Below are 16565 nucleotides of genomic sequence, written 5' to 3' on the forward strand. Positions count from 1 at the left end.
GTGAGACACCTGTCCCCATACGTGGGCTGCATTTCCCTGTGGCTTTCGATGGTCGTTCATCCCTTGCACCATAGAAAACAAATCACACTTCGTTGCTCATACGCCATGGATGTGTGAAGCACAACTGCCATCTTCAACAACTGACAGCAGGGCCGTGCCACAGAGCTACCAGCAGATAAGGCCGGGCCGGTCCAAGAAAGGTCCACCGCTAGTAATGGATATGTTGATTTTGCATTTACAGCCATAACTTGGTTTTAAAAAAATAGGGGCATAGACTTTCCTATTTGCCCTCATAAACTCTTAGGTCTATTCGATTCAGCCAAGTTTCTCTGCACCTTCTGCACCTATTCATGGTGCACTGCACCTAGACCCTCGATTCCCCGAGGTGCAGCAGTGCACCCTGCACCCCAGTGCTCGATTGAACGGGGTGCAAGGCAAGGTGCCGCTGTGGTGCACTGCACCCTTGAACCTTGCAGCGAGTGGGTGCAGCCCGGCACCCCCTGCACTTTTTCGTTTGAGGTACTTTTTCTGAATCGAACATGGTTCAGGTAACATAGGGAACACAGGTATGTGACCTGTGTGGCAACTCTCCCAAGCTTTCAGCCACGTCACTCTTTGTTGCATAACGCTGACATTTGCTACTGCCCTCTACGAGCACCAGGCTGTGGGGCACACGAGACTGTTGCTATTTGGGTTGTCCCTTGGTTCTTTCTTTAAACCTTGGTGAGTGGAGCAGCATGGTAGGAGCATAATTAGGCTAACTTTGCCAACTCTCACTAAACATTTTATTTATCTCAACTTGCTAAATGAGGGCCACATATGCAACAGGAGAAATTCCTTGTAACATTAAGTGGGGATGAAATGTGTAGTGCAACTCGAAGGATGTGCAATTCATAATGTTGAGGAGTAATAACATGAGGTTCATGCTCTTCAACTATTGGCATCAACAGCAATGTGTGCACGCTGTTCACAAGATTGTTCTTACTTTTTTCTTTTAGAGAGAGGGGCAGTAAGGGAGAAACTAGTGCGGCGTCTTGTGAAAGTGTAATGACATTTCGTACACAATGATATAATCGGGGCACTCTAAGCAACAACGAGAAGAACTGGCGGCTAGCAAGACATATGATCAGAACAATGTTACGTCGTAGACAATCACAACACACACACACACACTTTTACGCTCGGCTTCAAGCACGTGTGAGTGCACTGTCAGCAAAACCAAACGTCGTTGTGGATGTCGACAGGCGCTGCTCGCATGTTCACCCTCCAGGGCAATGCTATCGGATACACAAACGACAGCAGGAAGGCTGGCACGTCCGATCGGCCAAGCTATCAATCAAACGTGAAAGACAACGACAGTAGCGCGCCCATATCGCCGGCAGCATCACGGGCACTTTGCCGCCACATAAAACACTGCTTCCGACATCACCGGACGCCGCAAGACGAAAGGCACTACCGAAACTGGGCACCGCGGGAAAAGGCACTGACCAGTGGATTTCTTGTTTGCAGCCGCATTGGTGGCGGGCGGGTTGGACGTACTGGGCGGCGGGCTGGCGTCTTTGCGCGGTCGCTTCGTAACGCGCAAGCTTGAACGCTGCACAGGCACTGCACTTTTCGCCTCTTGTTTCTCCGACACACCATCGTCACCAGCCGCTGCACTGTTCAGTCCGCTGGGCGAGCCGAGACGTGGGGCGTTCTGGGAACGAGTGCGAGCGAGCTGCTGAACAGCAGCAGGCTGGACTTCGGCGCGGTTAGGAGCCGATGCATCTCCGGCTTCCTTCCCAGCCTCCGTTGATCTGCGAAGACGCACAAACGCAAGACGAGTAAATTCCACGCGATAAATATGACTAGTAAGAGCACAATGGCAATTAAGAAGCAGCAATCTAAATTATAAATTGCAGAAAATACTGTCGGAAGTAAGATGGCTACCAACACGAAAAGGTTTTTAAACTTCGGTACCCTCCGGGACGAGGAGACCCTCTGCATTTATTTCGACAGCGATCGGGCGCGCTTTGGTTTGAACCTGGCACGCTCCTGCGCGGTTGGCATGAGCGAGACAGTGCGTGACATTTCCGTGCGCGAATCTGCACAACGATGACGGAGAAAAAACACTGGAAAAATAAGCGCAGAAAAATATGGCGACGACAAGAAATCCCGAAGTAGGCTTAACGAGGAGATCGACGCTTACGAGTCTTCGGGGCGCTTTTCTTCCTGTGCAGAGCATGATCCAGGCTTTTTCCGCTTTACCATCGGACCGGTAACGTGTTCTATAACTCCAACATCTCGGGAGCAGGAATATCCAACCGCCGATGCAGTACGGCGCGCACAAATGTCAAAGGCGTGTTTGGCTTGCGGTCGCTTGTTGCTACACGTATGAGGGTTTCTGGGAGCCGAGCAAGTCAAGTTTCTGATATACGGCCTGCTGTAGTGACATCACTTCGCCTGTTTTGTGGTCGGAAAACGCTTCTTACTTGCATGAAAAAGCCTGTGGAAAGCTGCCAGGCGCTGTAGTGATTTTAATGGGCGAAAGTTTTCGAGGTTGCGTCGAAAGTTTGACACGGGTAACAAATAGCAGGCTAGCCCGTATTCGTCCCGGCTGAATCCTTGATTGCATGCCGAATTGCGGTTAGTAAATTGCTGTGAACTTTCGCTGTTTAAATATCTAAGCCGAGTAAAAAATAAGCAAGGAGTACTCTGCTCTACACCATTTCTGTAGAATGTGGCGTGAATTACAGCGCGAAAAAGAAAGAACTGGTACTACTTGCGTTTTCTATGTGAAAGGAATTCTGTGAATAAAAAATTCTGCACACTCACCGCACAAACTTACTTTAGCTAAATAGTTTGCATAGTGTATATAGTGGCTGAAACAACTTTCTTGGCAGTATTGATTTTGTTGTGGTATTTTCAAGTGCGCAAATGCGCATAGGAAACGAGAACATCGAACGTTGAGCGCGTACAAACAGGTTTTTAGACTATTTCATGTTAATACACTTTAAAGAAAACCAGTCCACTGTGAAACATATTTTCCCTACAGCATTCTGGCTAGGCATTATTTATTAAACTACTTTCTTTTTCGTATGTAATCCACAAAAATAAATTCCTTATGCAACACGCAACGAGACCCGAGGTTTCTTCCGACCAATTTCACGCACATGGTATAGAAAAACTTCGTAATTGCAAAATATTGTATTGTTTCTAAGTCTCATGTTACAATAGTTATACATCCATGACGAAAATCTGATGACGGACGCAAGATTCTTGTGTGTTCCAGGGAAAGAAACCAGATAATTTCATTTGATTATAGAGCCGCTAAAGATGTTGTTGAATGAAACTGATGAAAAATGACTCTGAGATAGTGGAACCAGTAAATTCAACATATGTACACCCAAAGACACCTAATGATACTAGTTTTGATAGTGAACTAACATCAAGAGCGTTTTCATTCAGCTCGATGCGGATCTACCGCTGACACTTGCGACAACTACGTGCGCCTGAGAGCAGCCGACGTCGCTTAGCGCGTTCAGTTCAAAACCAGAACTTACGCTATTGGTTGGCGAAACGGCTTGCTGTTTTTGTTGGGTACTTCACAGTTCAGAACATTACCTGACGTCACTGCACGTCCTAATAAGCGCTGTCTTCAACTTACTATAAGCAGATGAAAACAATAAAAGCTGTGATTTGTACAAAAAGAAGTTTAAATAGATACGACAGGCTTCAACGTGGCCTTCACCATCGCCTGGCCACATTGAACCTTAAACACGATGGCGGCGATGCGCGCTTTTGCCGATACCTTTTAAGCAAGTTTGTAGCGACTACTGCTTCTAACACTGCTCCATCGGCTTTGTTTTTAGTTAGGTGCAACACCAAAACTTTGTAATTAGATAGGAATGTCCAGTTTCACTTTTGGTGCTCCCGCAAAACCAACGGGATTCGGCTTTACAGGATTTGGCACGACTACCACGACGACCGCACCAACGTTTGGGACCGCTACACCTGGTAAGTTTTGACAGTGCCATTCACGTGTTTTGATTTATTGCGTTGAAACCACTCGAATTGAAATACGGAATTGCATAGTATGTCCTTGTTCTGAGAAAGGCTGCGTGCCAATTATCCTGCTAAGAATTTCGATTTCGTTCTGTCAGATCGCAGGAAAATTTGGTGAGTCGTAATTCTTTGTGCTCTTGGCGTTCGTTTAATGAGCGAATTCGCTGCAACAAAGTACAACACGAAAGGATAAAAGGAGTGATAGGGCACGCGTTTCGTTTAGTCGCCGTCCCCGTGCATGTGCTCGTCACGATGGTAACCTCGACAATGCACCCTTCGCAGGTGTGGGCTTTGGTACGACGCCAGCGACGAGTGCACCCGCAGCAACTGGATTCGGCATGACGTTTGGACAGCCTGCGAACACTGGCACGGGTTTTACTTTCGGCCAGCCTGGCTCGACGTTTGGTCAGCCGGCGGCTGCCACAACAACTACCGGATTCTCGTTTGGCCAGCCAGCGGCTGCTCCCACTGCGGCTACTAGCTTTGGGTTTGGTCAGCCGGCGGCCACGACAACCACTGGATTTACGTTCGGTCAGCCAGCAGCAGCCAGTACAACTAGCGGGTTCACATTTGGCCAGCCAACTGCCGCCACGACAAACACTGGCTTTAGCTTTGGCCAGCCAGCAGCAACTGGCACTGGGTTTGGATTTGGCGCGCAAACGACCGCAACAGCTCCAACATTTAATTTCGGCGGTACCCTAGGAACCACTACGGCGGCACCAACATTCTCGTTTGGAGCTGCTTCAACAACAGCTGGTAACACTGGCTTTTCGTTTGGAGGTGAGGACAGGGCCACTTGTTAAATGCAGTGTTTTGTGCATTGTAGCTTGTGAACGCCTGCTATCAGTATGTCATTACCTCTAAATGCAGAAGTTGTGTGAGAGAGTCTTAGCTATGTCATATTGTCATAAGAAAAGCATGGTTGTATGGTAAATCAGACCATCTGGTGAAGGAGTCGGTACAAGAGAGAAAATTACCAAATTACTCTATGACTGATACAGAAACACAGCAGAGTTAAAATTGTGTGTGTTGTTAATATGTTCTCTGAAAGATACTTAAAAAAAACAATAAACAAAGACAAACATCACATGCTGTTTTACATTGGCTCGTAGAATGTTGCAACAGTTATATATTATCTCTTGCAGTGAACTCTACAAATGAGGCAATAAAACATCGGGGCAGGGACAACTAACAACTAAATTTTTATGTGACAGTAAAGGAGATGCATGCAGTGGCTAGGTTATGCACTGCAGGCAGCATGACGTTCATAGTGTATGCATGAAGAAAGCTGCATGATGCCAATCGTCGATTTTTCTGAACATGAAATCTGAACTTTCATCATACTGTATATAACAAAGGACAGGCTTGTTATATGTGTGCCAAAGTAATGCCGTCTACGGTGCAAGTACTGCATATTGCATGTAAAGGGTTTTATAAGGGTGTGCAAATAGTAATTTTTGAAACTGAATCAAATCGAATATTGAACACTTCTCGAATTATGAGTAGTCATTCTCACAATTAATACAAAGCAATGCTCGTATCTCAGCATTCTTAATGTTAGAGTTTCTGTCATTACACAGCACGTTATGAAACATTGTTTAGTAAAAGCACAAATGCAGCATTTGGAACAAACAATCAGCTTATTTACGTGCACAGGACTCTTCAGAGAGTGTGAATAATCTCACTATAGCCGGTAAAGTATGGCTCCCGAAGTGACGTAACATGTTCCACTGTGCTGTGCCTGCAGGGTTGAAATTTACTGTAATACTGCTTCAATTTTATGCTTAATTGGGCACACTGAATGCTTTTAAATATTCGCAACCTATTCTAAAGAAATACTCGTATTTTCAAATAGTGGCTATTCAATTATAACACTGAATCGAATAGGACACTGCTCGGTTTGTCATTCGGAAGTTTCAAATATTCGCACATCCTTGGGATTCTACTACAAGGGCTCCATATCATTTCACACACGTGCATGCAAGCCACTTGGCATCTTTATGCTAAAACAGGATGGTTGAGCCATCAATGTTGAGCTCACATTAAATTCCATGTCATATCTCTCAGGATTCGGTACCAACACAACCACAACACAGAGCAACCCATTTGGAGGCACTTCACTATTCTCAACCGGCTTTGGAACCAGTGCGGCCCCGTCATTTGGTGCTTCCGGCCCCACAGCGGCAAGTGCAGCGGCAGCGGCCGCGCCTTCGGCCAGCAACATCACCAACCTGGCGACGGCACTATCTCTGCCCACAGTATTCAATGATGAGAGGGACACCATTTTGTCGAAGTGGAATCAGCTGCAGGCCTTCTGGGGCACTGGCAAGGGCTACTTCTCGGCCACGGCACCTCCTGTGGTGTTCACCACTGAGAACCCCTTCTGTCGATTCAAGGTGGACCACTTCAGTTTGTTAAGCATTGAAGCACCCTCTCTTATTGCAGTCAGATTTACAGGGGAATATGCAACCTAGTGAAGTTAATTTGTTGTGCAAAAAAAGTCAGGAATCGAAATAAAAAAAATACATTATCCTTCGATGGCACATGGGATTGGAGCTATGTCATGGTAGGAAGACTTAATTCAACACACCAACCACTGAAGAACCAACCACGTGCACATTGTGACATTACTTGTGGTGTGCAGTTTATGTGATGCATATTTAGATGACTGCAATGTGTACAGATGTGCCCTAGGCAACAGCAAATACTTCATTTATGCGCGAAATTTCTTGTGTGTTTTACAATTAGAGCGTTTAATAATGAATAATAGAAAGAAGTGAATCAAAAGAGAAAAGAAGGAATGAATCACCAGTATGTGTTCAAGCGACAAATATGTAGCTGCAATACAACTGTCTAAGTGACTATGGACTGGAAGTTAGTGCCTAGGCAACAGTCAGGAGCACTGTACTTATCTAACCAGTAAGGTAGTTGGCTACTTTGCAATGTCATAATGGCTCCAGTAGACAGTGTCTTGTGATCATGATGATGGCCATGCCATCAGTGGCTATCATGCTGGACACAAATTTGCAGTTCTTGACATTTTCTCACATAACCACAGTCACACATAACATCTGTTGGTGCGAAAGCATTGTTTATTTGGAGGTATAAAGACTTCGGAGGAGCAGAATGGATAGACAGACAGCAAACACAGTTTCAGTAATATGAAGGCTGACTGCCACAAGATTTTGAATGGCATAAAGAACCTAGCTTCAGATAGTATAGATGTAGAGCAACATCTGTGCAAAATCTTATGTTTGAAATGCAAGTACAGTTGCCAACCAATAATTCGGGCTCGACGGAGACCCCCACAACCTCTGAACAGTTGCAAATCTGAAATACTGGATTCACCGGAAAATGAGTGACTTTATTCCACAAGTGGTCAAAAAAGGGGAGCTGTATTCTCGGATTGTCATTTTCAGGGATACCTTAAATTTTGCATGACTAGCACAAGACACATCGGCATCTACGACCGATGGCATTCCTGGCGCAGTGTGAAGCATGCTATCTTTCAGATGACTAGTGCAAAACGCATTGGCGTCTACGAGCGATGGCATTCTTGGCACAGTTCCAAGTACGCCATCTGTCACATGACTAACGCAAAACGCAATAATGTGTACGAGCGATGGTATTCTTGGCACAGTAGCGAGCACGCTGTCTTAACATTGTAAAAACACTCCCACCTGTTGATATGTCTAGTGCTGGTTACACAAAGTAGCTTCGAAAGTAATCATCTGAGAATATGGCCCAAGTTTGTCAAAGCATTGCTACGTACACATTTGTTTGCTTTTGACCTAGGCAGTCCGTGGCTGTGATTTTCTAGCTATGCCTTATATGCTATTCTTTTTCCAATTTGGGCTTCGTCAGTGGTCGGAGCGATGCTACACCCATGTTATCAACGAGATCACCCAGCCGCGAGCAGTGGATGATAAGAATGGAACGGGACTTGCACGACAAGTCGCAAATGGAGCCTTTAATAGATTGATTAGCCTTCACTAGTTTTGGTTTCAAGGAGGCGCCGGCAACATGTCCAATAATCTTTCCGGGCATGTGTCTAAACAAAAGTGGCCCTATTTCTGCTTGACTCGGTGGCCAAATTAGCACACAGCCTTACAGTCAGAGTCCAAATTATTGCACAATGCGCCGTAAGGTGTCCGAAATTTTGGTCATCCTTAAACATTAAGTTTATGGCGTTAGTAACGGTGCACAGGAGCTGTCTAAATAATCAAGCTTGTTCAAATTATTGGTATCTGATTTATAGGTTGGTGACTGTAGTTGCATCACAAAAAGCTGTAAAATACAGGCGCTTCTGATGCCAAAATTGAAAAAGAAACAATACCTTAACGCACACGACAAATGATGGAAAAACCCAGAACAACATAGAGAACCTGCATTTCTCCTCAGCATGACCTATGAGATTAAGCAGTGTGTTTAGTGCACTGAAAATCTCTGAAGTCATGGTCTGAAATTTGCATCATGTTCGCTAATTACCATGTGTACACATTGTCTGCTAATGTGCTATTTAAAGGCTGTTAGTGAAAAAAATTAGACCCCTGGAGCTATGTCAAGGTTGCTTTAATAGTTTAGTCAGCTCTTCTCATAGTCAGCTCTTCTCATAAGTTAGTTGCAATTTGTTTTTGAAGGTTATCGGATACTAAAGACAGATTTTTAGACTTGATTCTTCAGTGTGTCCGTTACCTTAGGTGGAAATATACGCATTCCAAATAAATCTGACGTCACAGAGTTCTCTTTTATTCATAGGCGATCGGCTATAGCCGCTTGCCACAAGCAAAGCCAGAGGACGGCCTGCTAGCACTGCTGTTTGAGAAGAAGCTGGAGGAGGTGCAACCCTTGCAGGCGCAGCTGGTTGAGGGGCTTCAGCGCGCGCTGGGCAACAAGCCAAATGTCGCTGTCTGTGTCGAAGGTCTCAAGAGCCTTGATGTCAACAGGTGCGTGGTCTCTTGTGGTCACCTTGCATTCATAACTGGGCCTGGTGTTTGGAAAACATCCACTGGAACTGTCTGTGTCAAAGACCTTATGGGGTCACTAGAGAGAAACACTGTGTCAACATATACTTGTAAAGTTACATTATTTGTGCCATTGTGGGGCAGCAAAAGTTAAGAAAACCTTGCTAAGTTCAGTCTTTGACTTCTTTAGAATACTGTGTAGTCCATCTTTGCTGGTGAAAAAATTATTAAGCCTGATTAAATGGTGTCGAAATCCATGACATGAAAGGGACGGCGTAAGGGAATTTCAAGATGGAAGTCGCCACCCATGTTTCATTTTTACGTGTTTTCTGGGTCATTGGGCCTCCCTTCATAGTAAAGTGTCTTTCTTTGTATTTTAAAATGTTATCTACTAATGCAGCTCAACTTATTTTTTTCTTTGGCGTCCCTTTAGGAGCAAGCTTGGGGTCATGGCCTGCCTATTCAAACACGCGTGATATGCAGAATGCTCTCATTAGGCAAATAAATGTTGCATTTAAAAGGAATACGTATTCACAAGTTTGGTGACTTGTGGAGCAGAGTATTTATGTCAGAGTAGACTTGTCATTGCCATGGAAAGAGCTAATGTTATTTCTAGTGCTGTGGCATTACACTGATCTTCTCCAATGAGCACAACGCTGTATGTGTACTTGGTGATGTCCGGTTCCTCTGTTTAATTATTGTCTTCGTCTCAGTGCTCTAGACGACTGAAGGCAGTTACTTCTTATTTACAAGCTCCTTAGTTGACCACACACTCAGTTGTAAACAGCATTACATCCATGTATGAACTAGTGTAAATTAGTCTTATTTTCTTTATCAAACAAACTTTAGACAAACTTTATATTTCGTTTTGTTTAGAAATAAGCAAGTATTGAGTATTTGATTTGATATTTAGAATTTGCTTTTCTCAAATATTCTTATTCAGTTCTGATGTCTTACTATTTTGATAGCATTGACTAAAACTGAACAGTTATTTAGAAAATCTGTGCATCATCTTTAAAACTTTATGGACCTCAATAAGGTGACCCTTGACATTGAAAAAAAAAATGCTGCTCTTGTCTCAGATTGGCCCAAACACTAATGAGGAGCTGGACACTAGTCACAACATCGTCACTGCAGAGTAATCAGAGGTGCTGCTGAACTTGAATGCAAGATTCTTAAAAAGAACTTCTGAGCAATTTTTTACTGCCCAGTAATGCATGGGACTTTGACATGACATTTGCAGGTGTGAGCTGGTCGTGTATGTGATGGAACGTGCTCCAACAGGGCAGACACGACGGTTTCCATCCAACGAAGTTGTGTCGTACCTGGAACAGGCAACTGTGAAGCCCCAGTTGACTAATATGGGTGTGCACTCGACCATCTCCAAGGCAGCTGCAACCAAGGACTGGCTGAAGCACTACCTTGCGAATCCACCTTGTGGTGAGTGAATGCCTCCTCCAACGGGAGGAGATTGGGCAAGTAGAAAGTGCGGTTTGTGCTTTCGATCGAACTATGAACAAGTTCAACAAGGCTTGGCTAAAAGCTTCAATTTTTTTTTTTTGTTATCGGGCAACTTCACACTATTTTTCTTCACCATTTTGTATAAAAAGACTAAGTACAGTACTAGTAAAGAAATGAAAAAGACGTGCACAAAATTTTATAGGGTACTGTGCAGAACATTTACTGTAAAGTGTGGAATAAAGGAGATACACTAGAGGGAAGAGCTCAGCCTCCTCTCGCATTTCTCCTTTTTTCCGCAAATTACTGGGAATGTTGTGTGCAGTACACTATAAAGTTCGGTATGAACCAACTAGCCTGCCAAAAAGTACTACATGTGTGAAGTCATCTTTGACTTCTCTGAAGAGACATTAATAATTTAAGAACACTACCGAAAAAGTCGAAAGAAGTTAACATGCAATGCCTCCTTCACATTGCCCCGCAACCGAAGTGTAGGACTGAAGTCATGCATGGCTATGCTTAGCCCAACAATCACACCTAGCATTGCTGTACAGTTGACGGGCCTGGTCTAATTACACTTGCATGTTTGTTTTTTAAAAACTTCCTCACTTTGCCATTTCTTATCTAATTTTTTTTTTTTTTTCAACAGCATTCGTGATCAATTTCAAGCCCTCCCCTGCTCACTTATAGACTCTTGTGTCCAGCTTTCTGAACACACACTGTCACGTGTGAATTTGCGACACTTTTCTTCAATGCATAATACAGGATTGGGCCAGGTTATCTGACCCTTGGCTTTAATACCCCTGTCCTCCTGCCGTGATGGTGGCATATTTTTTTTCCTTTCTTTCTTCTTCTCCAGTTTCTTCCTTTCTCATGCTGTGTTGACGGGGAGTGCATAATGTGCAGTGCTTACGGTACAGTTGAACCTCAATATAAGTTCTTATAATGAAGTCGCATCTGACACAAAAATAACTTCGCTATTTTCAATATCTGTATAAACATATATCTGTTACACTAATAGTGGTGAGGCTTTTTATCTACTTTATTATAGTATTCGATAGTTTGTTACATCCATGTTCATTATATCTAGGTTTGAACGTATAAGTCATCTTTGTGCACCCATGTGGTTTCTCCTCTGCTTCAACTGCCGCTATGGCTCAGTGGCCATGGCATTGTGCTGCTGAGCACAAGGTTGTGGGTTTGATTCCCAGCTGCTGTGGCTGCATCTTCATGAGAACGAAATGCAGCTTTTGTGCACTTACATTATTTTGCATGTTAAAGTACCCTAGGTAGTCAAATTTAAACCAGAGCCCTTCACTACACTGTTTTCTCATAGCCCCAGTGTTGCTTTCAGATTTCAAACTCTATAAGTGTAGTGTATCAATCGACAAATCAATTTTGTTTTCACATAAACAAAGAAATCTTTGAGAAATTATTATTCGGTTTACCATGTTTGCACATAACATGCGGTTAGTGCGTACTCAAAGATGTGCCACTGATGAATGAAAGTGAATGTGTCATCACATCAGTGGTGCCGCCTGCAAAAGCAGCTCAATGTATAGCCTGACCAATTACCAGCCCTTGTTTCAGTATTTGTTTACACTGATTTACATTGTTCTGTGTACATCTTTCTTTTCTCCCTCATACAGGGATAGATCCATTGCTGTGGGAGCAAGCTAAGCTGGACAACCCAGACCCGGAGCGACTCATCCCAGTGCCGATGATCGGATTTGCAGAGCTTCGGCGTCGTTTCAAACTTCAGGAGCATGAGATCAAGCAACACCAGTGTCGGCTAGATGTGAGTGGGCTTACGCCTCCATTGTCGGCACTTCTGTACAGAATGCTGATTTTGTTCGCAGTGTGTTCTGACCAAGATGTGCTGTAGTGGAAGCTCCCGTGGCTTCTTACTAGCAGAAATGAAGCCAGCACTTGCCCCCAATTCTCCTCTGAAATGGAACTGCATTGAGTGGAGTGTGCTCACAGCTCCGATGCGTTTGCTCTGGTAATATAAATGCTAGGCTAATCAGACAGTGAAAGCTGGTTGTTCCTGGTGAAAGCATAACCTTAAGCTGAATACTGATTACATGATGTCCAATAAAATTTACCATGGTATTCAGTTAACCTAAAACCAACAACACAAAGACACACATTGTGCAGGATTTTTAGGGAAAAAGTAGACTTGTTAAACTCGTAGGCAGTGTAAGGAAAGTGCTTCCATTTATTCTCTATAAGCTAATGTTAGTTTATGCCTTCTCCTAAGATGGCAGTGGTCTGGCTTCACTTTCGTGTCATCATCTCTATTCTAAAGGTTCATTTATAATCATCCTGGTTCTGACGAACCAGTGGCACCTCCACTGGTTAGTCCTGATGTTCTAAGCTTTCCAAATGCGATAGTATTGCTTTGACTACACCACCTCTGGTTTCTTGTATTGCTCAATTTTGGCCACTTCTGGTACTCTATATGTGTGCGTGTACATGCAGTAGAATCTCGTTAATTCGAATTTCAAGGGTTGACCGGAAAGTTATTTAATAAAACGAAGTTCGAACTAAGGAGAACCCTTTTTAATATACTAGCGCTCAATAGATTGTGCGGTACGTTACACTAAACCAAAACCGTCTCTGGGCTTGCACTTAAAAAGCTATCTTTCTTCCATGAGTGCAAGACAGGTGCCGGAAGAAACCTGCGATCCATATAAAGTCCAAGTGCATGACTGCATGTGCTTGAGCTACCGAGGGGAAGCTGGGACTTTGTCAGGTGTTGCAAAACACCTTCAGCCCAATTCTATTCCTCGGTCTGCAGTGCATACTGGGAACTGAAATAAAAAGATTGTTGTTTAAAAAAAAATAGTGCCAAAAGATTACACCTCACGCGAGGGTGAGCCGGAAAGGATGGGTGCGCTTGATGTGCATCGTACTCCCACGTACACAATGTTTGAGATGATGTGATCGAGCACATGCTTAGGGCTTCTTCCTGTTCTGTTTAAGCTGGATGGGAAAGGAGAGTATACACTTGTCTGCTTGCTCTGGTTTGATCTCTGCTTCCAGTGCGTCTTTCCATGTCATTCTTACAGCACGCAGCATTACGGTAGCTAGCAACGCATCGAACCTTCTCATTTGTCTAAGGTTTGTCTGGAAAGTGCTGCGTAGGAGTGAGAGATTTTGTTTGAAATTACCGTTGTGGGGTGTATGGAGTTCAAAGTAAGCGGGTGTTTTTCTATACAGTCGAACCAGACTATATCAAACCCGTTTACATCAAATTATTCTATAGATCGAACAATTTCTGGACACGGTATAGTTACAATGAGTATATATAGAAAAAATTATGCTTACATCGAACAAAAATAGCAATGACTCCCTATATATTGAACGTCAAGCTGCGGAAAAGTGCCCCCAGAAGTTGGCTTTCCCTTGCGGTGGTGGGGATACTCGGCGGCGTGGCTCCATCCAGCCGCTCTCCCTACCATGACTGTGCTGCTTCGGACGAGCCGTCGACACCCCCCTACAAAAAATTATCCTGGCCCGCCTACAGACTGAACTTGTGTCTATGTTTTTGTTTGTGTCAGGACTGTTGAGGTCATTTATACCATGGTATCTGAGCACCAACTCACCCAAGTTTTGCTTGAACTTCTAGTTTCAAGGATTTTTACTGAACTACAATGGAGGGAAAAAAAAACAGCACTGAAATCTGTGAAATCACGCTGACATTTGAGTGATAGGGGTTGGTGAAAAATTTTTAAAATGCAACTCAGACCTTCATTGTCTATAGTAAACCTATTGCTTTGAAATCAATGGAAGTCGAATTTTGAGCAAACACTTTAGGAAGTCTAAATGGTTAGCATTTCTCTTTACTGTCCCTTTATTGAACCAGGGAATGGCTGACACAGCACATTTGCATTTCGTGCACAGTTGCGTTGCCTTTACAAATAAAAAATTTGCAGCTGCTTTTCTGTAACAATTTTCTTTATTGTGTAATTTGTCTTTTCATGCATAATTAATTACAATAATAACAACTGTACAAGGTCACTTGTCTGTTACGTGGCATTGCTGTAGAAGGTGTGAAGGTCACCTGGAATTCTATGCACACTGATGTCCTTTATTATGTGTTTACTTTCTTTCCTTCGTGTTTTCATCCAAACAGGCAATAGCCGAGGATATCTCGAAGCTCCAAATTCACCACACGAATACCGCAGCGAAAATTGAAGAACACCAGAGAAAGCAGCAGAACTTGTACCATAGGATACTGAAGGTGAGTGGGAAGAAAGCTAGTCTTGTGTAATAGTAGTCATGGTAGCTATACTGACACGTGTACTTGTCTCTATCGGGCGACCACGTTTAGCCGCCTAACAAATGTTATCGCACAGCGCGGGACGCGCTTGCATGTATCCGAACTTTCTAGAAAGTTATCGATGCTTCTATCCGCTGTCTGTTGTCGCGGAACCTTGTGTTATCTGATTTCATCGCTTGACGCGAATGGTGTAGAACTTTGTAGAAGGCATGCGGGTCCCAACGTTTAGTCTAGAACATTCGATGACTGCTGTATAAAAGCCGACGCGCTTGACCCGCAGATCAGATTTTCGACGATCGCCGACTGTGTTCGCCGCTTTCGTTGTGCTATAAGTGTAGCCTGTTTTGTGGGCACAGGTTCGCCCAATAAAAGCTAGTTTTGTATTCCACCATACTGCTTCTTTCTTCGCCGTCACTACCACGTGACATCTGGTGGAGGTGCTTTTGGTCCATGTACCGCACGCCCCCGACAAGCCGTGATCCAAGCCCGGACCGTAAAGAGAGCACCAACGTAGTCACGGACCATCGAGTAAGCCGTCGTCTCCAACAGCTGCCCCCGGAGCACGGACTTCTGCCTGAGAAGACCAAGATTGTGGCCAAGACAACCACAATGGCTGCCCCAGTCTCACCCATCGTACTTCAACGACCCAGAGAGCCCCCTACCTTCCGTGGAGCTACGTCGGAGGATCCTGAAACCTGGCTCGAAACCTTCGAAAGGATCTCGACCTTCAATAGCTGGACCTCTGAAGATAAGCTACGACACGTGTACTTCTCCTTGGAAGATGCCGCGAGGACTTGGTTTGAGAACCGGGAGTCCACCCTAGCAACATGGGACCTGTTCCGCAGTAACTTCCTGAGGACGTTCACGAGCGTTGTCCGAAAAGAAAGGGCCGAAGTTCTGCTGGAAACCCGAGGCCAACTACCTAATGAGACCATCGCTATCTTTACAGAAGAGATGACCCGTCTTTTCCGGCACGCCGACCCGGAAATGTCCGAAGAGAAAAAAGTGCGTTTCCTGATGCGAGGCGTAAAGCAAGAACTTTTCGCCGGACTAATCCGAAACCCACCGAAGACCGTAGCCGAGTTCGTGACAGAGGCTACGACGATTGAGAAAACGTTAGAAATGCGTACTAGGCAATATAACCGCCAAGTGCTCACGCCTCAGTGCGCCGTCCAAGCGCTGGGCTCCGTTGATCTCCAAGAGACCATAAGGGCCATTGTGCGCGAAGAACTCCGCAAGGTCTTGAATTCGTCGCAGCCTCAAGTAGCCTCGATTGCTGACATCGTGAAAGATGAGGTTCAGCGATCACTGGGAGCTCCTGAGGTGCAACCTGAATTACGGCAGCCCCAGCCAGAAGCGATGACCTACGCCGCCGTCGCACGCCGTCAAGGTCCCCCGCCGCGACCGCGCCAGGGCCCTGTCACGCCGCAGTTCCGTCGTCCGCCGCCGCCGCCACCGCCAGCACGACCACCCGTCGCCCAGCGCACCTACGCGAGGAAGACGAACATTTGGCGCACCCCCGACCACCGCCCGCTCTGCTACCACTGCGGCGAAGCCGGCCACGTCTACCGACGATGCCCATACCGGGAGATGGGACTGCGAGGTTTCGCCGTGAACGCTCCGCGCCCGCAGCAAGGTGAACGCCCTCGCGATATCGCCGACTACCTCGCCGCCACTCAGTGGAACCCTCGACGACCATCCCGTTCGCCGTCACCAGGCCGCTACCTTTCACCGCAGCGCCGACCATACAGCGGCCCAGCTCGGGGCCGCTCTGCGAGCCCATACCCGGAAAACTAAAAGCAGCAACCGATGGA

The 16565-nt window shown here is 45.2% G+C and overlaps 2 protein-coding genes across 3 annotated transcripts in view; one reads left to right on the forward strand and one right to left on the reverse strand.

Moving 5' to 3' along the window:
* crm (cramped chromatin regulator) overlaps window positions 1-2682 on the reverse strand; it is a 65823-nt gene extending 63141 nt beyond the window's left edge. The window contains exons 1-2 of one of the 2 annotated variants that reach the window (XM_065447102.2): window positions 2189-2682; window positions 1489-1796 (exon numbers count right to left, since the gene is read on the reverse strand). In XM_065447102.2, the coding sequence (XP_065303174.2) occupies window positions 1489-1796; window positions 2189-2250 (370 nt within the window). In that variant the 5' untranslated portion in view covers window positions 2251-2682. Of the gene's footprint in view, window positions 1-1488; window positions 1797-1933; window positions 2078-2188 lie in introns of those variants that run through there. The other variant, XM_070535578.1, reaches the window with a different exon arrangement.
* Window positions 2683-3709: 1027 nt separating this feature from the next.
* LOC135914310 (nuclear pore complex protein Nup54-like) overlaps window positions 3710-16565 on the forward strand; it is a 32383-nt gene continuing 19527 nt past the window's right edge. Inside the window, exons 1-7 of the mRNA XM_065447099.2 lie at window positions 3710-3996; window positions 4327-4824; window positions 6112-6440; window positions 8803-8990; window positions 10252-10448; window positions 12116-12264; window positions 14605-14712. Of these exons, the coding sequence (XP_065303171.1) occupies window positions 3888-3996; window positions 4327-4824; window positions 6112-6440; window positions 8803-8990; window positions 10252-10448; window positions 12116-12264; window positions 14605-14712 (1578 nt within the window). The 5' untranslated portion in view covers window positions 3710-3887. The remainder of the gene's footprint in view (window positions 3997-4326; window positions 4825-6111; window positions 6441-8802; window positions 8991-10251; window positions 10449-12115; window positions 12265-14604; window positions 14713-16565) is intronic.

Source organism: Dermacentor albipictus, chromosome 3 (assembly GCF_038994185.2).
Source record: "Dermacentor albipictus isolate Rhodes 1998 colony chromosome 3, USDA_Dalb.pri_finalv2, whole genome shotgun sequence".
NCBI lineage: Eukaryota > Metazoa > Arthropoda > Arachnida > Ixodida > Ixodidae > Dermacentor > Dermacentor albipictus.